This window comes from Pogona vitticeps, chromosome 6, assembly GCF_051106095.1.
Source record: "Pogona vitticeps strain Pit_001003342236 chromosome 6, PviZW2.1, whole genome shotgun sequence".
Taxonomy (NCBI): Eukaryota; Metazoa; Chordata; class Lepidosauria; order Squamata; family Agamidae; genus Pogona; species Pogona vitticeps.
The window spans coordinates 9,732,816-9,757,291 of record NC_135788.1 but is presented as its reverse complement, the minus strand read 5'-3'; the positions used below and the strand labels follow the sequence as shown (position 1 = coordinate 9,757,291).

At 37.6% G+C, this 24,476-nt stretch overlaps 1 protein-coding gene across 3 annotated transcripts in view; it reads left to right on the top strand.

The window, feature by feature from the left end:
* The window catches only part of PTPRN2 (protein tyrosine phosphatase receptor type N2), a 591,206-nt gene that overhangs the window by 553,012 nt on the left and 13,718 nt on the right, over positions 1-24,476 (top strand). For all 3 annotated transcript variants that reach the window (XM_073002896.2, XM_078378519.1, XM_078378520.1), the window contains 4 exons: positions 8,447-8,566; positions 10,422-10,588; positions 18,562-18,615; positions 20,544-20,608. In XM_073002896.2, coding sequence (XP_072858997.2) covers positions 8,447-8,566; positions 10,422-10,588; positions 18,562-18,615; positions 20,544-20,608 — 406 coding nt within the window. The remainder of the gene's footprint in view (positions 1-8,446; positions 8,567-10,421; positions 10,589-18,561; positions 18,616-20,543; positions 20,609-24,476) is intronic.

Below are 24,476 nucleotides of genomic sequence, written 5' to 3'. Positions count from 1 at the left end.
TCTTCGCGGCCCGGTCAGGGTCAAGCCACAGACCGGCAATGGGCCGTGGACCGGGGGTTGACGACCTCTGGTTTAAAAGACCAGTGAAGGCCTCTATCTTTATTATGTTAACAAGACAAGTAAACCAAACCAGGCCAAAAAGGAAGTGAATAGATCTGAGCAGATTAACCTGACAATTGAGATGCCAACTGGGACTTGGAAGGGAGACCCCAAAAGATAGGAAATGATTTGGAGTATGAGAAGAGAGCCCTATGGTGCATGGGAGGTGATTCTAGTGTTTATGTTATAGAGAGGAGCCATCACAATGCATTGCAGCATCCCTAGTCCCTAATAACAGGTAACCAGTGACTGGAGTAAGCGGGAAGAGTGCATGGGAGCAAGACGCATGAGAAAGCATTTGCTAGAGGAACAATCTCTATAACTACATAGTCCAACCTGGTTGTTCAAAGACCTGGGGCAAGGAGATGAAATGGGGCTTTTCTTTGAAAAGTACAGGAAGGAAGCTATTCTGCTAACACAGGAATCCGCTAGGCATTTCACTTGCCAGTTTCAAGAAAGGCCTCCTTCTCAACCGTCACCAGACTCCAGTAAATTCATCAATTGTAACAACTGCTTTATCTGCATTACCACTCTACACTAAGAGCAACTCCCAAAGCTACTCTGCAGTTTTTGGTTTGAAAGACTATTTTAGATGTTGAGTTAAATTGAGGAGCTATGTTAGAGAAATAACTTTCCGTCTAGAAGGTGCTTCTAAATCAGAAGCCAAAGTGGCTTGAACCCAACTAATGGTCTCCTTTTGCAGCAAGGATACTGGTAATCATAATTGTTTTATATATATTTATTGTACTATTTTATGTTGTTAGCCGCCTAGAGTGGTCCTAATCCGACCAGATAGGTGGGATATTAAATAAATAAATAAATAAATAAATAAATACATAAATAAATAAATACATTTTAAGAGCTTTATTTCCTTACGTTTTAAAAATTACTAAAATTCTCAGTTTTACAATTATGGCTGCAATTTGTAATTATTTGGATTAGATTTTTTTTAACATGTGAAAGGGTGTTTTTAAAAAGGTGAAAGGTCATCTACATGTTCTTCTCTCTAATGCAGTTTGATTGGAGTGTTTATTGGAAGTTAGTTTTGTGTTCATCTTGATTGCCAGAGGAATAGAGAAAGGAAGTGGAATTGGAGACACCAAGATGATTGTTGAAAAGTGGCACAGTTGCTTCACATATAATACCTAACCATGATTTGACATTAACTACATCAGTTAGTCCTGCTCCTCACGGACTTCACCTCTCCCCTTACATGTGTTGATTTTCTTTCACTTCCAAATTAGTGACAGACTACAGGTTTTCAATTGCATTCAGACTCAGCAAACTGAACTTGAAGGGGACCTGTGGTTTTACAGTTCTTTTTGGACCATAGCTTTCTCGCTCCATGATGATTGGATTTGATGGCTAGATTGTACAGTACCTGAGCCAACAATAAACAAAGGCTACAAGAACCATCCCATTTAAAGCCATGTTTAACAACATCTTGATTCCGTACCACAGATTTATTCTGCATCTGTTCCTTTGTGGAATAGTGGTGGTGCTGTTCTTTGCCCACACTTATGTTTAAATACCGTTCAGATTTGGCATTGTCACTTTCCAGTGATCAGCAGGTGCCATCGTGGGTATTTTGAAGCAGTTGTGTGCTTATATAGACTTGATTGTGTTGACGTCCTTCCCATAGAATGAAATTATTTACTGTCATTCAGTTCTGAGGACATTGACTAAACATTCAATTCCATCAACTTGCAAATCTGCCTGTTACAGGCAAGGCTGTAGTGCTAAGTGTACTTGGAAGGGAGAAATGTTCTTAACTGAGAGCAACCTGGTGATCAAGCATGGTTAGAACAGTGTTCAATGTATTTTCATACTGAGGAATTAAATGTATATACTCTTAATTAAAAAAACTTCTATATTGGTACAGACCCCCTGGAATCTTTTGACGCAGTCATGTTCAATATTAGTTCAACATTGAGAAGTGAAACATAGATCACAGTAGGTCTGCACAAATTCAGGGTCCTGTGCCCTACACTATGAGTGATACCTTTTTCCAGGGTCAGTCTGCTTTCTGCATTTGCTGTCTGCCTTTCCAAGAAATGGGAACTTCGTGAAAATTGGCACTCTGTCCCCCTTCCTCTAAAAGTGAGCCTGTGCTGAATTCTAGTTCATCTGGAAGGAGCCATTCAGTTTTCAGAGCAGAATGTCTCAATCCAATTAAAATGATACATATTATAAGAAACAGGTGTAAAATGTAGTACACTCAAAAGTATTTTCCCCCATTTATTCTCTCTCTCTCTCTCTCTCTCTCTCTGTCTCTCTCTCTCTCACACACACACACTAACACAAGCATGCATGCATATATGCACACACACTCCATAAATATCTGATTAGGTCATATTAAAACAGAGCCGTTAAGCCAGAGCTTCAAAATGCTAATATTGAACCTAATGTTAGCATTAATTTGCAAATCATTTTTAGCAAATATTGTTTTAGCAAGTATTATAAAATTAATTCATTGTGTTAGTTATTAGTAATGTATCAGTGCATTCTCCTTATTTCTTTGAAATCTTTAATAGCAGGGGTGCTTGGGCAAGGTGACTTGCACATATGATTTAACACAGTTTTTCTCAAGCTTTGGGCTCCAAATATTGAGGACTCTTAACTCCCAGAAGCCCCAGACAGCATGGCCAATGATTAATCATACTTGTGCCAAAACTTTGTTGAGCAAAACTGTATACATAAACACAGCTGCACAGTTTCCCTCTTTTTCTTGAAATCTTTTATGTATCTGTGCACACAGTCATCTGCTCAACCAATGGATGCAGGGGAGCAAGATGGATGACCTATAAAACAGGACAGATAGCTTGCACATCTGTCCTTATATGATCTTATAAGGCAACAAGATTTTACCTTTAGAGTTGAAGTCCAAAACATCTGGAGAGCCAAAGAAGTCCAAAACATCTGGAGAGCCAAAGAATAACTGTTTTCGCCTACTGGCTAAATATAGTCCAGTTGAAATCTGAAACCTAATAGAAATGCAATTTTAAAAAAACCCAAGAGGATATTAAACAAGATAGTTATGGCTCTTCTATGTTCTTGGGTTTTCTTGGGCTGCCTTGGTCTACATATCAAAGTCTATGAAACTGAGACTGGAGGCAGAGTTCCAATTATCACCCTGAATTTATGAAGGCTACTGGTATGTAAATTAATTATTTTACAGGCTAACTCTTTTGTTAATATTTCGTCCCATGGAAGGCAATACTGTAACTCTGAACTGAGCACACTTACGCTTTTTCATTATTACCTCCAGCAGAAGTTGTTGCATTCCATCCAGCAATTAAAATGCATTGTCTTCAACAAGATTCCTCGTGTTGAATTTCAGCTGGGTCAGCTTGGTGGGCACATCCCTCATTTCTTACCAGTTTTATTTGTTTATCTGTTTGTTTGTTTGTTTGTTCATTTATAATTGGCTGTTTGTTTCTTTCAAAGTTCTGGAATTTGCTTACAAGGTCATCGGTGGCTCTGGGTAGAAGTGTTTAAATAAATTCTCTCTTGTATCAACCTACTTGGATGCTGGGACGTGGTGGTGCTGTGGGCTAAACCACAGAAGCCTGTGCTGCAGGGTCAAAAGATCCGGCAGTCGTAAGATCGAATCCACGCAACGGAATGAGCACCCGTCGCTTGTCCCAGCTCCCGCCAACCTAGCGGTTCGAAAGCATGCAAATGCGAGTAGATAAATAGGGACCACCTCGGTGGGAAGGTAAATAGCGTTCCGTGTCTAAATCACACTGGCCATGTGACCATGGAAAGATTGTCTTCGGACAAACGCTGGCTCTATGGCTTGAAGAGCGGGATGTGCGCTGCCCCCTAGAGTCGGACACGACTGGACAAAAATTGTCAAGGGGAACCTTTACCTTTTACTTGGATGCTAAGTTTATCTACTGATGTTTTTCCTGGGTGAGATCTGGTAGTTTTTCCCACCTGAGATGAAATCTCTGGTAACCAAAAAAGAGAGAGAGTGTGATGCAGTGTTCCCTCAACAGAAATCCCTCTGTAAGGAGCTTCTTCTAACACTAACATTGCTGTTAACGCTAAGATAAAAATCTTCATACCGAAATATTTTATTTCTTTGGTGGCTCTGTAATTTGTTTTAATTGCCTTAGCACTGAATCTTAGCACTGAGATGACAAATGCATTCCTGGGAGTGCACGAGTCTACATCAGTGCATTCCTAGGAGAATATACATGTAAGCAACCGCCACTGAAGTAAAATGGGGCTTCTACTTTACAATACGTATTGTGTTCCGGAAACTTTAAAAAAACATAATTATTCAAACCTGCCTGAATGCTTTTAATATTAATATTTTATTTTTATTTTCTTGTTTTCTCTTTTCTTTTTTAATGTTGTTTTTTAATTGCCGTGTTGTTGTATATATTGTCATGTGGGATCTCTAGGATTGTATGTTTTGACTCATAAACTGCCCAAAGTAGTGTGTGCACTAATGGAGCAATACATAAATCAAATAAATAAATGGAGGACACAGGAACAAATTGAAGGAATGGATTTTACAAAGGAATAGTATGCTGAACCAGATGGGAAAGGCTTCAGTTCTAGGCTGGAGGCTATGGAGGATTGTGATAGCTTGTCAGGACAGCATCTAGGCAATTTTTTAATTATTTATTTATTTACTACTTTTATTTCTATGCTTCCTTTCTCCTAGTTGTAGAATCCAAGGGCTTCACAAATTATTAAAAGACAAACCGATTGAAAACAATAAATTATTTCATTATTATAATCTAATTAAAGGGGCCACAGGTCTTATATTTCAGTGAGAATTGGCCATTAAGCCTATCAAATTCACTTTGAATTTTGTTTCTTCCAGGGAATAGCAATTCCACCCAATCTTGTGTCATCCTCAGATTTGATTAGCATTCCCTGTATCTCCTCATCCAAGCCATTAAACATCCAAGCCATTAAACAAAATATTAAAGAGCACTGGGCTCAGGACTGAGCTTTTTGTAACCAAGCTTGTCCCCTTCTCCCAGTTCGAAAGGGAGCCTCTGATAAGCACTCTCTGAGTACAATTCTGTAACCAACTGTGTATCTACATGATAGTATCCATCCAGCCTACATGTATCTTGCTTATCGGAATATCATGTGGCATTTTGTCAAAGGCTTTGTTGATGTCAAGATATATTACATCTACAGCATTCCTACTGTCTACCTGGGAGGGTACTATATAGAAAAATACTACTGTATTGTTAAATAAGATTAATTTGGCAGGATATGTTTTTTAAAAATCTGTGTTTGGACTGATCTGTAGTTCCTGGGTTCCTTCTTTTTGAAGACAGGGAAAACATTAGCTCTCCTCCAGTCATCTGATATTTCACCCATCCTCTTATGATTTTAAGAAAATAATAGACAGTGTCGCTGAGAGTTCTTCAGCCAATTCTGTCAGTACTCTCGGACGCAGTTCCTTGGGCTCTGAAAATTTGAACTAATTCAAATTAATAAAACGTTCCTTGAATATTTGTTTATCCATCTCAAGCTGCAATCTGTTCAAATGTTATGCTTTCCCATTTATGTGAGGAATCGTCTGGATAGCCGTCCTGCAACAGATTACAAATTAGCAAGATTATTCATCTAAAATTTTCAGCTATTGTTAGGCAGGTGGTTTCATTTTAAAAAGAGAACACAGAGGTAGTTGGAAGGAGGCCAAAGTTTCTTCTGGACATTAGAAATAGCACGACAGGTATGAGTTTGTGGAAAGAATATTTAATAATGCATGATATGTTGCTGGTATCAGTATTTGTACCACTTTGATGGGCTGATGATCCATAGGGTCCCTTTCACATCTGCAGTTCTAAAATGATGATGATGATGGTGGTGGTGGTGGTGGTGATGACATCCTGGTTAATTTCTAGAGGCTTGTATACCTGGACCACCATGAAAGAAATTCTTCTGGATGTTGTTTCTTATAAAGGGTAGGGTAATCTTGCCTTACCACAAAACAGTTGTTTCAAGCAGCAAAAAGAGATTATAATTTTTCTGCCCTATAAAACATTATAATAAATAACCAAATATTGCTGAAATTTAATGGCTAGTTTGCTCATCAGGTATAAAAATATAGGCAGAAAGTTACATAGAACTAGCTCAAGACAAAAGGGTTGGAGATAATGCTTCTTAAAAATGGGGAAAACTAGACACCAAAGTGTTGAATATGGCTTTAACATCCTAGATTTCCATTGCTAGATTTCAATTGCATTGCAAGTTTGAGAATCACACACTTCATAAAATGACTTGTAAAAGAAATATGGTCCCCTAGGGTCGGAAATTCTTAGAGATTTGAGGCGGTATGTCTGTAATAAAATGCTACTGGGTTGTTAGCCAATGAAAAGGGTTGCCACACTGTGAGGATTCCTCTTCCTCTCTCTAAATGACTGGGCTTTCATAATGTCACACTTGGGTGGCACAAGCAACTGCTAGATGATTAGTTTATGACCTAGATCATTGTGTTTTTATTGCACTCATAAAAAACGTGTTCCTCCTCATTTTCGTAATAGCTTCAATGAGCTTCTATACCTTCTAAAGGCACATTAAATCGTTATATGATAGAGGCACCAGCTAGCGTGGCCAATTTATTGAGCGCGTTTGTTTTTTTAAGCACAAATATCTTAAAGTAAGAAGCCTGGTTTAGAATTCTGTGAAGTGTATGAATTACTAGCATTGGAAGTATCATTTAATTTATTTAGTTTTGGGAACTTTCTGCTAAAATTAATGCAACTCTTTAAGGAAACTTTTTTTAAAAAATGTTACCTTAAATCCAAAACATTATTTTTGTTTTGTTCAGAATTTGTTGCAGAATTTTCCACCCTGATATGAGTGGACCTGGAAACACTCTTGGGCATAAAAGGTCACTGTACAAGCAGAGATTTATTTAAGCGAAAGGGGGAAAAACCCAGAAGTCATTATGCATGAAATTATTCCCACACATTAGAAAAAAATAATAATAAATTCCTTTGTCTCTGCCTATATACTCATAGTAGTCATCCTTCAGTCTCGAGAGATTATGATAACGTGCTCTGAATATACCGTACTATTTATTTATTTTTCTTATTTATAGGGTTCCTTTTTCCAATAAAGGAAAAATATATGCTAACATATATTTGTATGAAAAGACTGTGATAAAAGATGCATTGTCTGTTAATGAAGCAAATGAAATTAGGATGAAAATAAAATTGTGTCCCACAAAGAAGGAAAGTTTTAATTGAATGTTAACATCTCTGTGCTGCTTATCCCAATGCCCTTTTTTCTTGTTGACTCCATTTACATCTCAATGCAGTTGCTTGTAAATATTTCTGTGAAACAAACATAACCCTTTGCAGAAAGATCAGTTTCCTTTTCATGAAGTAATTTTATATGCTAATAAAAAGACAATGAAAATTGCATGCAAATATAGCATCAATGTACACCATAATAATGAAGACTTCTGGCAATTATGCAGCTCCATATTAATTCAGTGGAGGGCTTTTGTTCATTAACAGGCTATGCTAGATATATGATTCTGGCTTGTTTTTGTTGTTGTTTTGTTTGCTTGCTTTTGAGCATGACGTTTAGCAAAACTTAGAATGGCTAAGCAGTTCCACATTCAAAGTTTCCCTGTCCTTGTATATTTACAGTAGTTTTGTATTTTGGGGAAAATGCTATCCAAGACTGGGATATGATTTGACACTTGTTTTATTTTTATAAATCCCTAAAGCCTGGGGCCGGTTGTTTATTTGCCAATGGCTATACCCACTGACATCTAGTAGGATCGTTTAGATGTGGGGAGTTTGAGGTGAAAGGTGGGAAGAGAATTATGAAGCATAAATATCTCTGTTTGCTTTTTAATCTAAATGAGGTTTTAAAGCAGTCCCATTGATCAGAGAACTCAAATGGTTATCTTTTAACATGACAGGGGCAGATAGAATCTGGGCTAAAAATACAAGCAGGATTTCTGTTTGACAGTCTCCTGGATTTTACAGATAGCTTGTTAATTACATGCATCCACATTGGTTTGAGTACAGCAAACAAATACAGACATGGGGTGGGAAGCACTACCCATATTCCTCAATAACTGAGGAATATGAAAGTGAAAAGGGGACTGAAGATACTTCTGAAGAAAGACATAGAATCTATTTGAAAAGTATTTGGAGTAATTCTGTGGAGATACGATGCCAGTTTATTCAGAGATTTGGAAGCAGCTGCAGAGAAAAGTGTCTAATGAAAATGAAATACATTTCCTGTGAATGGAATAAATTTCGATTGTGTGTCTGAGTGCAGTAATTATACATGTCATGCAGCAATTAGGCAGTCACAGTGTGGCCACGGTGTCTTTCTTTGTCTGCAGATGGTCTGGGAAAACGGCTGTGTCGTTATTGTCATGCTGACACCCCTTTCTGAAAATGGAGTCAAGCAGTGCTACCACTATTGGCCAGATGAAGGGTCCAACCTCTACCATATCTATGAGGTACTTAAACAAAATATCTGCTTGTAAACCTGACAGTAAGTGTGTGGATTGATTTCATACAGAGCAAAATATTGCTTAATGGGATTTGACCTGCAAACTGAGCTGAGGTCTACCATAAAATGCAATCTTGTGGTTCCTGAATCATTTCAGCCTCATTGAAAATTCTGTGCATATCTTGACAGCATGGTTAGCAGAACAGCAATTCTGTGCAGATTCTAAATGTATAAATTGCCAAAGAGGTTTGCAAATTGGAATGATTTTTTTCTCCCAAGACTTTAAAATATAAACAAGAAAGGAATTAAGATTTATACATTGAGAAAATGTTGTGTCCATAAATATTTTAACAGCTGCTGTGGGCTCTACAGCTTATAAAAACCCTACATAGAGTTTTTATAATTAAACTTATTTTATTTTCCTTTTTTTCTAATTCAGACTTATACATTTACATAATGGGATAAATTTATATAGTCAGGATGCTGTAAAGAAGAGACGGCATGGATGTGACCACAACACAACAACCCACACCAGACTTATCTTGTTTTGCTGCCAAACCTTGAACCCACTCAACCCAACCCTACAGAAGAGCATATATACAGTGCCTAAATTTGTTTGGGTCTGTGAAAATGTAAGCCTTTAAAAGATAGCTCAGAAGGAGCCTCAATACCCCTACCCATTCTCATGATACAAATAGCTATATACTTATTAATTTTACATGTCTTCACAGAAATGGTGGCATGGTTTCTCACACATCTATTTTGACCATGACTTTTCATAACTCATTCAGTTATTTATATTATGAGCATCAGGATGTGGGTTAAAATTCAGCAGTTGCTTGCTACATAAAATTGTGTGCTGTGTTTTACTTTGGCTGGCTCCTGCTGCAGGTAGCACACAAACCTACATAAACTGTACAGTCTAAGCCTCTTGTGTTTAGGCACATCTTTACATTTACAACAACATAGTCCTAGCTGTTGGATATACGTGCCTACCCAGGCATCTTCTGTGTATATGGGAGAGAAACCAGAGCTGAATTTGGGTTTTTTGGATCCCACAGTCAGCATGGCCACTGACCACCAATGGTTCTCCATGAATCTAGGATTAAATTTAGGATCTTATATATAAGCATGTTTAGAGTTAGGAAATAAGTCTGTGTTAAAAGAGGTGGAATAAAGTTATACAGAAGGTCACATGAGCCACATAACTCTTATCAACCAAGGCATTTTTTGTCTTCCCTTGAAGACTTTAACTGTACAGTTTGGCATAAATCAGAGTATTCTATAAAATGGTTAATTGGTCATATTCATAAAATTGTGCACAGGCTCTCCTGTAACATAATTCAGAATGTTCATATTATTTATCATCTTCCAAAGGCCAACCAGTGAACCGTAAAAGGAAGAGTCCACCTTTGCAAACCCAATACCCAATACTCCAACCAATATTGTTATATATTTTCATCTTAAAATAACAAGCATTGTTGAGTTAATCTCCAAAGGTATTATGATGCTACGGATGTTACCCTAGCAAAGGGGCAATCTCATGCCTGCTGTTTAGCATCTGTTCCAGTCCATTATGTAACTCATTATACATAGTAAATCATAAAAAACAATGTAGTTGACATTAGAACGTGATACTACTATTGAGCTGCTGTGGAAATATTTGGTTAATTTCTAAATAGTGTCCTCCCATCATGATATATGATTAATCAATAGTATGTTTCAATCCAAGTCCACCACCTTTTGACATGAAAAGTATTTTAATAGGTAATCTCTCTAACACATATATGCAATTCGTATGACATTTGATGTTTTCGTATTATATATCTTACTTCAGGTTTGTGTTTTTCATCTGGGTATAGGTAAATCTGGTCTCAGAACATATCTGGTGTGAAGATTTCCTTGTGAGAAGTTTCTACTTGAAAAACCTTCAAACTAATGAAACTCGGACAGTGACACAATTCCATTTCCTTACCTGGCATGATCTGAAAGTTCCCATGTCCACAAGATCCCTTCTGGATTTCCGCAGGTACAGCACAAACATTAATCATTTAAAAGTAATCCCTAAAATGAAGAGTAATTCTCAATATAGACTGATGTACTTCTGGCAACACAGAAGCCATAACAAATTCTTGCAAGTTCATAGCGGTGTGGACGACTCAGATTTATTTTTTTCCTTCCCACCCAACCCCAGCCCTCAAATTATTGTTTGGTTACCTGCTCAGGGTTTCATACACTAAAATATAACAAAGGAAATAACTCAATGTAATAATGCAACTCTAGAGCATTGAACAGTTTAAATATTGTTCTGGTGCTGTAAAGAGTTGCAGGGAGATGTAACAGCAGAAATATTGAGCTTTCTATTTCTAGATAAATAACAACATCCTGAATTTCTAGTAGTACCGTTAATGCCCTAACTTGGAATCCACGCTAGAGATGGCTCTGGAGATCGTGTTCGGCTCGCCACTCCTGGCAGGAGGTGGGATGACAAGCCTCTCTGTTACGTCAAAGAGTGGCTCGCCAAATGCGATATCCAGAGCCCTTGGAAGGCTCTGCGATGCCCGTGGCAGATCGGTGAGTGGACCGTCCAGCCCCATGGGGCTGGACCATCGTTATATCCACCTGTGATTAGAGATGTCCCCATCTCTAATCCACACTAAGCAGAGGTACTTCTTTTTATTAATGTACAGTTAGAATGGTAATTGTGATACACATGCCTGCAAACCTGGAGTTGTTGCATTTGTCTCTCTCTAGAAAAAAAATCATAATATCTATTCAGCTTGGCAAGTCAGTGTCACCTTGGCCTGCTTTCGTGGCACTCGTCAGTGTGGGTCCTCACACGCAGACTTCCTTAATAGTCCCTGCATATTTAGATTGCAGGAAGTATTAAGTGGAAGACCAAAAAGGCATGTGTTACTCTGATGGGGATTAGGAACCCCTTGTTTAGGGAAACATCTAGAAATGGGTGAGATGTCCCTAAGCCCTGCTTGTCCCTTCACAGGCACTTCTTGTTGATTAGGAACAAGGCTCAGGGGCACGGTATATACTAGTCTGCCCAGCTCAGCCTCTTATTTCCAGCCCTCCAGATTGCAATGAGGTGGGTACAAAACTGTTAGTGCGGTAGAGGTGTGTTACCTCTTTGGTTTTTCCAAGAGCTAGATTTTTTATTATTATTCTTTTCGGTGTTTCCACACCAACAATCTGCCCAGTTTTAAAGATACATCACACAAAGCAAGGCTTACATAAATTACAGCTGGGCAGTCAGTTAGTGTCTCTTCTTGTCTCAACAGTCCAGATAGGCTGCAAAACTCCAGAGTTTGGTCCAAGTCTAGACAGTGTCCTGCACACACTTTGAACTGTTCTTCAGATATTCTAAACTGCTCTCTACCAAAGTTCACTAAAGTCACATATTTTCTGGAATTCTGGGTATACTGAAGTCGTTCCATTATCACAAAAATGTTTTTATGAGTGTGCTGTAAACTAGCTTTTCATAAACATTTGTTCAAAGCACTTCAGCAAAATGTGCAATGATGAGTAAGAAAAAGTAACTGCTCTAAATGACTTGTATCCCTCAAAGAAGGCTTAGTGCTATGATGATTTCTGTTGAGCATGCTTCCTCTGCAGAGATATAAAGTTAGTTGCACTTGGTTCAGTGCATTTAAATGCATGGGACTTAAAACCTTAACTAATCTTACATTGATCTCAAAACAAACAAACAAAATACCCAGTGTGTGTACAGCCTAATCTGGATCCAATAGACTTTCCTTCTTTTTGCTATATCACCATTACTGATAGCATCAGTGTTGCCATTCATTGCCGAATGTGTCTCCTCACAGTATTGAGTTGAATTGGCTGTAGCTATTGCTTATATTCAGAGCACCAGCATTGGCATATGGTGAAAACTGCTTCTTGCTGCAGACACATTGGCCAGGATCCTCTGGCTTTGTTACCCTGTGCTGAGGAGAAGTCATTGAAGCTGCTCTGGCTAATTGACAGCTGCTGGTCACACAACCCGGTGTATAACCATGCACAGAAACAACATGTGACTGCCCATTATCTGTCATGGCTTCTGCAATGTCCCATCCCCACTAGGTTTCTGGTTTATTTGATGAAATCCACAAGCTTTTATTCAGAGTCTTTGGTTAGTGAAATTCCAGAGGGAACAGAAACCTGCAGTGGTGATAGAACGCAACATTGGAGAGAGTGGTAGAAGCTGCTAGGAAATGTGTAAAGATCAATAATAAAGCTGTTCTCCAGCATTTTTTTTAATTAATAAGACCATGATAATGGAATGGCACATTGTACTTTGAGTCTGAGAAAAGTCCCAAAGACAAAGGCCCAGATATACAGAAACAGATATATTATATAGTTTCCTTTTGTCTTAAAGTAACATTGAACTTCTGACACTAGGGTACATCACGTGGTTTTTCCATAGTCACAAGACTATAACAATGACATCAGTTGGATAAACACACTTTCAGAGTATATCTTACAGTTTCTTCAGTAAAATGTCTTGCAACTGTGCAGGAATTACTCTGAAAGTATAAAAACATCTTGTATTTTCTATGCCTTTACCTTTGAACCTGGGACTGTTCTGAACCAAGGTGCTTTGTGTCATTGCATACATGATCTTATAATCAAATTACCTGTGGATAACAGTCTTATTACTCTTTTTCAAAAAGGTCTAACAAATCCAGTTGGATTTAAGTGAAAACATTAAATACACAATCCAAAAATAGTTCTGTGGCCATGTTTTCCATCTGATAGATACATTCATTTTCGTTTGTTGGCTTTTCATTTGAAAGCTAACTGCAGATAGTAGAGGTTTGCTTTTCTGTTTTAAAATAGGATCCATTCTACATATCTTGTATTTGCTGAGTGAGAGCAAACCTGTCACATACCAAAAGCCATGTTAACAGAATTTTAGTTTTCTGACAGTATTAATTTTGATTGCACTAATGTTAGCATTGAAACAATATACTGTATACTAATATTGAGTGAAACCAATAAACACTCAGCCACCCTCAATCCTGATGTTTAATGTTCATCAAGTCCCTAGACAACTACATCAAGACAACTACAAATTTTTAACACTATACTAAGTGTGACTGTCATCTTTTTTAGATTCCCATGGTTTGATAGGCATCCAACATGTTTATATACAAAGGTGTATATATACATATTTATGCATGTATATATATGAGTGTGAGTATACTATGTGAGTTATTACTATAACCCATCACCAAGAAAAAATGGATTCCCAAAATTACTTTGCCCCAGAGTCTGTTGAGCGATATTTTTGTGTTTTTCATTCTTACCAAAGCAGATTATGTGAGAATCTGAAAACAGTGTGCTTATACGTCTTTTGTTCCTCAGCATTAGGCAGTGTTTCGCTGTTATTGTGTTCAGAAGGTGAATTAAACCTAGGGGATTAAAGCTCTTTACTATTAGAAATATTGTGTATTCATGTATCTGTTGATGAATAAAGGAAGATTTCTCTTCTCTGTGCAAGCTTAAAATATCCATGTAACATGTAGTGTTTGAAAGATGAAGCTCCTCCTCCTCAAAACTCCGGTCAGTTTTAATGGTTATATAGTGTCCTAATATTATTTTGAACAATAGACCAAGCATTTTAACTCTGGACTAGCTTGTTAGTCATGCACTGATAATATGTAATTAAATATTTTTTAGAGTCCAGAGGGAGCACATTTACACTTTAAAGAAACACTGCTAAGCTAAAAGATAATTAGCATCACATGTGAGGGCTTTGCTTAAAATATATATTATGCGATCACCGCTTGCTGTGTGCGATGGCATTTACTAACCCTGCTCACTTTAAAAATGGTCAGATTCTTATTTTGCCAGCTAATTAGCGGTTGCCAGTGTCATTTTTGTGATGTTGCAGCTAGTAATATAAGCCCAGTTGCATAGTCACAAAAGTGATCATTGGAAACTGTGACTCTGCTGCAGGGACAATATGGGAAACCCCTTTTCTGAGCTTCTAACAACTTCTGACCTTTGCTTGCTGATGGTTTGCATGGTGATTTCTTTTTCACTCAATGAGCCAAGGGTTGGTTTGTATTACTAATCATTCTTTCCTAGCTAATTCTTCCTCTGTGTGCATGTGGTGTACGTGTGTTCGTATGTATTTGAATACTAGGCATTCAGAAGCGTTACTTGCACATTATTTTATTTGGTGTGAAAGAATTAAACTTCGAATGAAATGACCTTGCTATGTACACCTCTGTATTCTAAAATACTTCTCAGTGAGGCTTGTTTGAGATTATTGTTTTTGTGCTTTTTTAATTATGTGAAGATGGTTTGAAAAAGTATCAATAAAAAAAAGAGGTAAAACAAAATTAACAAAAAAAATTGTTGGTACGAATATCTAGACGTCAGATGCCCTGCATAGTGATTATACAGAAATGTGGGGAATACAGAAGAAAGAAGCGCCGTCTCTAGCTATATCTTTTAAAAAAGAAAGCTGTTTAGTCAGTTTTGTTAACACTTCACAGCAGGAAACAAGTAAATCTACATGTAAAATAGAGATGCACATCTCAGAGCACTGAAATAATGAAACCAGCAAGGTTGCTACAACTACTGAAGAAGCTACAGTACTTGGATGAGTAGTGAAACATTTCAACCTAATAAGAAAGAAGTCCATTTGCCGTGATTCAGCTTCCAGATAACCTCACCTGGAGGACTGAGAATCTAGAAACTAGTTGTAGTGTTCAGTTATGTTTGGAAATTTGCATCTTTCAATCACACTTCCTGTAATTAATAGCAAATACCAATATACTTGTGATATCACATGAGGTGAAAATTGGTTTTTGCTCTCTGTTGTGCTAATAAGAGCTGCTGTTAATGGATTGCTGATTAAAATAAGAGGTCTTTCTTCCATAGTCTTGTTTGTAGGACCAAGACAGTGGTAGATAACTTTAGTAACAATAGCTCACACATTAACCTTAGAAAATGATAAAGATTTAAGTTGTTTTAGACAGTAGAAAAATGCAAAGCTTGCTCGTGTTATCTTTGTTTCAGACCTTAATTTGTGTCAAATGATCCCCATTTTTAAGAAAGTAATTCAACCAACAGTTTACTTCGCTACAGTGTAATCCAACACTATGAGCATTATCAGAACCACTCCGCCATCAAATGTAATTTAGCAGATGGGACTGCTCTGCAGGGCTTGTGAGCCATTCCACTTCTTCCTTTTCACCTTAGCATGAAAGAATCCCCTCCCCCAATGTTAGTTAAGGAGATAATTGTAGTTGGTTTAAGCTCTACACCAGCAGCTGTGATGTCCCTGTAGTTAGCTTCCAATCATGGTTGGGAACCATTGTCAGAAATAGTTTGTTAATACAATGGAACCTCGCTCGATGACGACCTGGCAAAACGATGAATCCACATGATGCTGAAGTTTTGCAATCACTATAGCGATTTGCAAAACAGTGATTCCAATGGGCAATTTTCGCCAGAAGATGTTTGGGTCCCTGCTTCGCAAACTGATTTTCGCAAGACAACCATTTTGCCACTAATCGGCAATTCACAATTGGGTGTTTTCAGGACAGATGCTTCGCAGGGCAGCCATTTTAACAGCTGATCGGCGCTTCGCAAAATGACTTCCCTATGGGCGATCTTCGCAGAACAAGGATTTTTCCCCATTGGAACGCATTAAACAGGTTTCAATGCATTCCAATGGGGAAACGGTTTTCGCTAGATGATGTTTTCGCTAAACAGTAATTTCAATGGGACGGATTATCGTCGTCATGCAGGGCACCACTGTACTAACTTGGGCTTTAAACAGCATGTGAAAACAACAATACAAATAGGTATGGTAGCAGTCAGAAGCTATGTCAGGTTCCTCAAAGGGGCATGATCATATCCACTGATACCTCCTTTGAACAGCAGATCTCATTGCAATGTCAGGAACTCCTAGAAAACTCCTGAGGTTGCCATGTGGGATGAGAAAAATATTGTTTCAGAAACAAAAGCTCAAAGTGAAACTAAGTTTGCCGTTCTTTGGATTTAAATCACAGTTTATGCTGAAATGGGTCTGCTTTCAAAACCAAAGCTAATATCTTTTTTTGATATCTGTTAATACATTTTACAGCACAGAAGGTCTCAGATGTCATTACTTAAAGAATACAGCCAAGTTCACTATTCATTGTTTGGATTTAAGGAAAATTAGATTTCCTTTTATTTTATGCCAACTTGTGAAGGTGATTATATAAATGCATTAAATAAATAAATATGTTTATATGCATTGTTGTGTTTTATTTCTATATGAGTTTTCTATCTCCCATTTAAATTTTACACTTTCCACATAGACAGTTGATTATCACTAATCATTGTAGATCTTTTGAATATATAATAGTTAATTTTTTTTAGAATTTTGACTAAGGGCCATGTACTATGATGGGGGGAAGTGTATAAATTTCCCAATTTTCTGCAGAACGATATAAGCGTCTTAGTGATTCCCCCCCCCCCAGTGGTAGAGTATGGATTAACCGGCTTTGCATTAGTTCCTATGGGAACTAATGTCTCGACCTACGAACGGAAAACAGCAGATATGAATTAAATGGTTTTCAATGCATTCCAATGGAAAAGTTTGCCTCAACTTACGAACTTTTCGATGTACGAACTTAATTCCAATACAGATTAAGTTCGTAAATCGAGGTACCACTGTACTGACATATTAACCTAAGAGACAAAAATTACTTTGTCCTCCTATTTGTAGCATAAATAGCAACAAATCAAGGCAGAAACATCAACGATTAAGGGAATTAGTTGGATAATACAAGTACTGTTATACTTTTAAAACATATTTATTTAGTGATACCTGAGTGGAAAACAGTAGTTTGTAGCTTCACTCTAAAACAGCTGTTTTTCAAATAATGTAACGACTCTTTCAAGCCATCTTGAGCATGCATGAAAGCTACTGAGGAACAGAGATATACCCAGCTGTAGCTATGGCCACTTACATCTGCAAAGCCAGGCTTCCTTGCATGTCTTGCTAACTGTGTGGGAAATGGCATATAGAAATAGGTCCTAGTCATCTGGTTCCCCTTTCTCAGTCTAATAGCTCCTACATGTTGTTCATGTCCCCTTTCCTACTGAACAGTTTACTGTTGGTATTTTAGTTTGTTGTATTATTTAAAAGGTTTCTGCTCACACTAATTTGCATCTGAGGCAAGAAAAGAACATTATGCACACTGTGTGCATGCTATCCAATATAAAATTTACATTAATTAGAAGTGTTTTTCTCAGGGAATGTGTATATTACTCCATGTATGAAAACAATGTTTCTGTGGTTTGATTTAAGAGCTCAAAAGGATAAGAAACTTGTGTGCCAGGGTGAAAGTTTACATGATCTATCATGTAAATAAATAGGGCTCCTGGAGACCAGGGTTCAAATGCCCGCTCAGTTATGGAAACTCACTGGGGGGAGTGGAACTGGTGAAACTACTCCTTAAATATCTCACTTATTGTGAAAGCCCTATTAGGGTTCCTGTAAATCAGTTCCGATTTGACTGCACACATCAACCAACATGCAAATAAATAAATGTAAACAAATAATGTATTATAGAACCCACTGTGAGTGTGGGTTTAAATAACACAGTTAGACTAAAACAGGTAGTTTGTTTGATATCAAAACTAGGAATGTCTTTGAACTCTATCATTACCAAACAATCTATTTTAAACATGACCAGAATCCACTAACTGCTGTGGTTTCAATGAATCACTTTTATTTTTATTTTATAGAAACAGTATTTGACAGGTTATACCCATATCTAATTATTAAACCTGTACTGGTGGACATGTTTTGAAAATCATAGCCTTGGCTGAATTATTAAAACAAATCCACTCATCTTTTTATGGAGTGTGATTTTTGTTTTCACTCTTTGATTTCTGGATGCCTCCTCTGTGCATTTCATAAATCTCTGATAAAATTATACAGTATATGTGTGTATATTAATGTTTACATTTGTTTTATTACAGAAAAGTAAACAAGTGCTACAGGGGGCGTTCTTGTCCAGTAATTGTTCATTGCAGGCAAGTACCATTTTAAAGCTATCCTTAGAGAGACTGCTAAGCAAATCATACAGTATGGACTGAATTGAATATGTAAATTGCTCAGTAGCGCAAATCATATGCTTGTTCTAATTAAACACATGTACATTATATGTGGCTAACAAATGGAAAGAAATGTATTCTGTAATTTAAAAATATCTGTTTCCTTCCTGAAAATATTTTGTTGCTTGACGTTTTTCATTTGAGGCTTATGTTATTCCAGAAATTCGTTCTAAGGCTTTTCTAGAACTGTGTGTTATATATAATAAATAAATACAGGGTCCCAGCTATCTGTGCTTCTGCAAAGGAACATATGCCTTTATTCAGTGCTACCTGCCTTGCAGAACATTTGATGTATGTTTTAAAAGCCTCCAGACATTTTATTCACAGCATAAGGAACAACATTGTAATTCATGTGTGGACACCATACTCTGTTCTGTTCAAGGATGAATTCAGGAGAAGCAGAATTGGGGAAATCTGGGCTTTCTTTCCTTGGTCTACAGCTAAGGGGTGTTCTCCCTTTAAAGTTTTCCAATGCCTTTAAGATGTAGAAGAAAATAAGACTTGATACAAAATTCTTATTAGGTGTAAATGTCTAGCAATTTCATTATTTAATACTGTGATAAGGAATGCTGGGTAATTCAGGTGAAAAAATTCTGCAGATAAGGAGAGCAAGTGGGTTGCTGTTTATGAGCAGAAAACTTTAAGACAGTTTTGATGCTCATTTATTTGTGTGAACTTAAGGAATCATGCTGATTTTGAGGTTCCAATAAAATTAATATTTGAATTGTCCTTGGTGGCACAGTTTATTTGCTAAAATTGGAAAGAAAGCATTTGATATCTAATTTTTATGTAAATTATTATGTCTGTGCCATATGCCATAAAAAGCAAGATTTCTTTTTCCTTCATATTTTGGCACCGTTTACTGCCATGTGATACTCCAGCATCATTAAGTTTGTGTCTGGAAAATTCAGTCTCATAAATTATATTTAAATCACAATGTCTTCAAAATCACAATGTTGCCTACTTTCTCCCTCTAGTCCACCAATAATTTCTAGGCAAAATAAAATTACAAAAGTGACTTCAAATCTTGTTAATGTTGGCAACAGATGTGAAAAACATCCCATTCTTAATTTATAAGCTGGCTCTTTTTAGCTGCAGTTGGATTGTTGACATCTTCATACTGCTCAGTCACAAATTTCCAAAATTCTCATTTATATTAAAGATAATACCCTGAGCAGATGAAAAAATCCTATTATTTAGACTGTAGCAGTTTCTGTACTGAGGTGAAATAAGAAGAGGGTAGAAAAGGTTAGCAACATCTCTGTTTTTTTCCAGGCTTTGGTGGCTAGTGCCCAATTACTTGGTAAGGAAATAATATGATCTTTAAATAACAAAAGATTTTTCACAATGTAGGGAGAGGCAGGTGATTGAAAGGTCAGCTTGCAAAGCCATGAATGTTCCTGTAAGCTCCAACACCAAGGAGGGAAGGAGGGGAGGAAGGGGGTGGGGAGAGAAAGTACACAAGTTGCTGTTATCTCCTTCAGCTTTTAACCCATCAGGTTTGGCTCACCGGTTTGTGGACTTCTAAAATTGCTCACTTCATTACAGTTTTAAAATATTAAGAGACAACAAAGGTGTGTTTGGGGGGGAAGAAGGAGAGATTGTACAATTCACAAACCAATCAACCGAGGATCTTCCATGTACATATTACGTCTTTCCTTTCCCATATATTTCCTCCTGTGCCTGCTTCACCTCACCCTAATCTTTCCCCAATGTTATGCTTTTCACATCACATCAACAGTAGTCGCTTTTCTTGTTGTTGACGACAACAACGATGGTGATGATGATATTGCCACCTTTTTGTGTGCCCTGGACTGATTGTTGTTGTTTTTTCTCCCTGTTTGTAGTGATGGTGCGGGAAGAACTGGAACCTACATTCTAATTGACATGGTACTCAATAAAATGGCCAAAGGTGAGCATCAAAAGGGCTGTTGCTTTTGAGTTCTGAGGCGAAGCAGTGTTGTCATGGCAACAGAGGCACAATATGCACAGAAGGGCTTCAAATAGATTAGAGGCAAATTTTACCCTTGCTTGAATGTTCCCAGTGCTTTTTTAAAATGTCCATAGTGATTAAAAATGAAGGCAAATTACGAACCCTGAAGGTCTGTATAGATGGATGTAATACACACATTTGTACTTTCACAATATACTTATCTTCTGTTGGCAAAAAGGTTGTGAAGTGCAGAGTAAATATTTCCTACCTCCTCAGTCTATACATGCTCACCTCTCAGGATGTTTATGCAGCAAATGCATTTAGTGGACAGTGTGCTCGTGCTTCTCTTCATTGAAGCTGGACAAAAAAAATTTGAAATGAACAGCTTCAGAATATTTCACATTCTCCTCCAAATTCTGTTTTCCCTACTCCCCACTTCCTATGTGAATAATTTATTCAAGTGAGGGATTTCCATGCTGTTCAAACTATGTGGCAATTTGCATGATGATTGGAGCTGTAAAACATACATAATAAGCCAAAGGAGTGTCAGACTCACAAGAGAAGTGTGCTAAGGTTATTACTTTTTACCTGGCATTGCTTTTGTGCCAGGTTCTGTAACAGAAAGTAGATAGAGATAAATCAAGCAGATATTTTCTTATCAATCACATCTGTGCAAGGAAGATTCACATTCCTAATTTGTCTATATTGGGTTTCTGTTTCATATTGGATAAAAGCCTGCTTAGGAGAGAGATGGCCAGAATCCCATTGGTTGGTTAAGCCAGTGTGAGTGCCATAAATTTAAGCTTTGAATTGCAGCTACTAGTAATTACTATGTTTTGCCCCCTTTGTTTGTTTTTTAAATTTTTTTTAATAAGTTCTCAGCTACTAGAGGGCATGAGGTGGCGTTTCCGGTTTAAAATGCCTTTTTTCAAAAAATATTTTTAAGTGGGCAGCGTGTGGGAGCACATCCAGCCTTCAATGTTCCAAGAAAGGGCCAATCTGCCCTTCAGACCTACAGAGGATGCCCACCTTTGGGTTAGGGGAAAAAAAATCATGAAATACAAGTAGGGTCTAGTCAACCGTTTTTCAGACTAAAACCAATGTGGTTCAAGAATAATTTGTATTTATTAGAGATGGGGGCTTCGTATACAAATATGAAGCCAGCTGGCACAGGTGCCTGGCTTGATGAACACCTACCCCGAGAACGTGCTAACTAGACCTCTTACCGCACAATGTGTGTGACTGGCGTCAGCTTCTGCTTGGTTGCCACACCCCCAGCTCTCTGCTCGTCTGACTACTCTGCAGCTGAGCAGGGAGACTCATTGTCCCACCCTCTTGCCAGAGTGGTGCAAAAGATGATGCTGGCTATGCACCATGCAGTAAGTCATCCAGCAGGTTCTGGGGGTGGGTGTTCATCAAGCCGGCCAACCTATGCCATAGGACTTCATATTCATATACGAATACAAAGTCCCCATCTCTAGTATTTATATTAACTTCAGCATACCTTTTTGTGCAGATAACTCTGAGCTGTACTTAATTATTTCAGTATGAATCCTTCAGGTATTAGCTATTTTAAATTAATTAAAGTGAAGTATAAGGATATGGCCTTGTGATTCTTTGACTATGCAATCTGTAGAATTGTATCAGGATGTATCATCAAGATGGCATAGCCTGGATTAATTCTTCCTTTGTTCCTGTAATCAGGTAGTGGGAAAACGATAAAAAGCTGGAGATGGAGCTAGTGAAAATTTAGTTTGCCAAGAATATCTGTATTGAATCTATGCACTGAACAGTTCCAGCAATGCCTTTCCTACAGTTACATGACAGTCTCTGAGTTGGATCCAGATTTATACATACAAGATCTGGTTTACTAAATTTAATAACTAGTCCCAACTAAAGCAGATGTATTGAATTGCTGAATAGCAAGTCAATTTGTAAATAAATTGCAATGATTCAATGGGTACACTTGAGCTGGGGCTAGTAATTTGACTTAAACTATGGAAAGCAACAGTAGTTCAATGAGGCATGACTAATGCTGCACTGGATTAAAGCCCACTGAAGTCAATTAGTGCTATTTCTACTGTAATTTACATGTTATAGTTTTAGAGGATCCCAAATATGGCTAGGTCTAGCTCCAGTCCTCTATGTGTTTTTAGTATTCAATGAATTGCTGGTATTTAGAGCATGTTTCTTCATTAAGTAACCTTTTTGTAGTTATTTATTTATTTATTTACTTATTTATTTATTTAACGTATATGCCGCCCACACTACCCGAAGGTCTCTGGGTGGCTTACAGCATTTATCATATTATCAGTTATCATATTAGTCTTTTTGTCTTAAGGTGTTTCTACATAATGGCCATAGTCCTGTTTTCATGTGACAATTATTTGTCACATTTCCTAGTCTCAGAACTGGTTTTGTAGCCATGTAGAGGCTTATGCACTTCTGCCAGCAACAGCATTCTTACCATTATAACAAAAAATCTCACTGGATCAGCTTTTGCAGGCAGACTTTTAGTCACACTATTATTGGAAAATGGGGTGGTGGTGGCAAAAACTATAATAGACAAAATGTCCACCAATTTATCTTAGGATCACTTAAAGTGGTGTGAATGCCTTTCCCCAAAATTCTGGGGGGAAGGTCCCTTGACTACAGTCATGAGTAAGCTGTGGACCATTGACTCCTGCTCTTAGATTTACTCAGATGTTTATAGGTAGAGGTTGTCTCTGTTTTCATCTTATAACCATTGTACAATGAGCTTCTATTTGAGAATTTGAGGCCGATCTTCATTTTAGGTTCTGGAAGCATGTCCTCGACAACCATAAGGGGTAATTTTTGTTCCCCCGAGATTCACAAACTGTGTATGGAACATACTAATGACAAAACAATTGTGTGCTTGTCTTTTCCAAATTCTGTATTGCAAAACATTAAAAAAAAAACAAAAAAACAGTCCATTGAGGATTTTCTTACATTTGTGAAAAAGGCATTTTAGCTGCTTCGAATGTTTGAATCTCAAGTGGCAGTTTCATCTGTCCAAAAAAAGAAAAGAAAAGAAAAGAAAAAAAGAAAAAGAAAGTTACTGTGTAGGAGCAAGTGGGAGCGGGGAACCAGATGTGCCACTACTATTAAACATTTGTTAAGCTCATTTCAGTCTTCAACAACAAACAAGAGGATGCAATGAAAGAAAGATCGGAAAATATATACAATTTTCTTAAATGGAATAGTAAACAAAAAGCATTTTCTAACTGCACACTTTCAACCACTTAAGAGAAGGATTGACTTAGTTTGCAAGAGCTCTAAAGAATACCATTTATTGACTCCATTGTACCATGTAATGTCAAATTCCATTTTAAGTGTGGGCTTAGTGTTGGACAATGCCCGACAAGTCATGTGAAACTAGTCAAAAGAAAAGAGTTGCAGGGTTTTTTTTTCTTTCCCCCAGATTGGTCAACCCCATTTTGTTCTTGACCTGCTCCCCTCTGGACATTGGGGGTGTCCAATCTAAAAATCCCTGACCTGGCGCTTTGGGCAGTTTAAAGGAAAGATCAAAGGGCAGAGCGGGCCACTCAGCCCTGCTGAGGTGGGCCTTTCCCAGGCTGTCACACTGTGAGGCAGCCAAAGGTTTTGTTCTGGCAGGAATCGAGGCCCAGCCTGTGAGGCCTAGCCCTCCTTTGTCTGGCCTGAGAAGTTTGAGGCCCAGGTTGAGGATCCTGTGTTCATCAAATGATCAAAGGCCTGAGGGTCCAGGACATGAAATCTTTCTTTCCATTTCCTTTTTCTTAAAGAATGAATTGCACAAGTACCAAAGAATACCACTGCCATTGATTTTTCTGTAGCGCAAGCACTA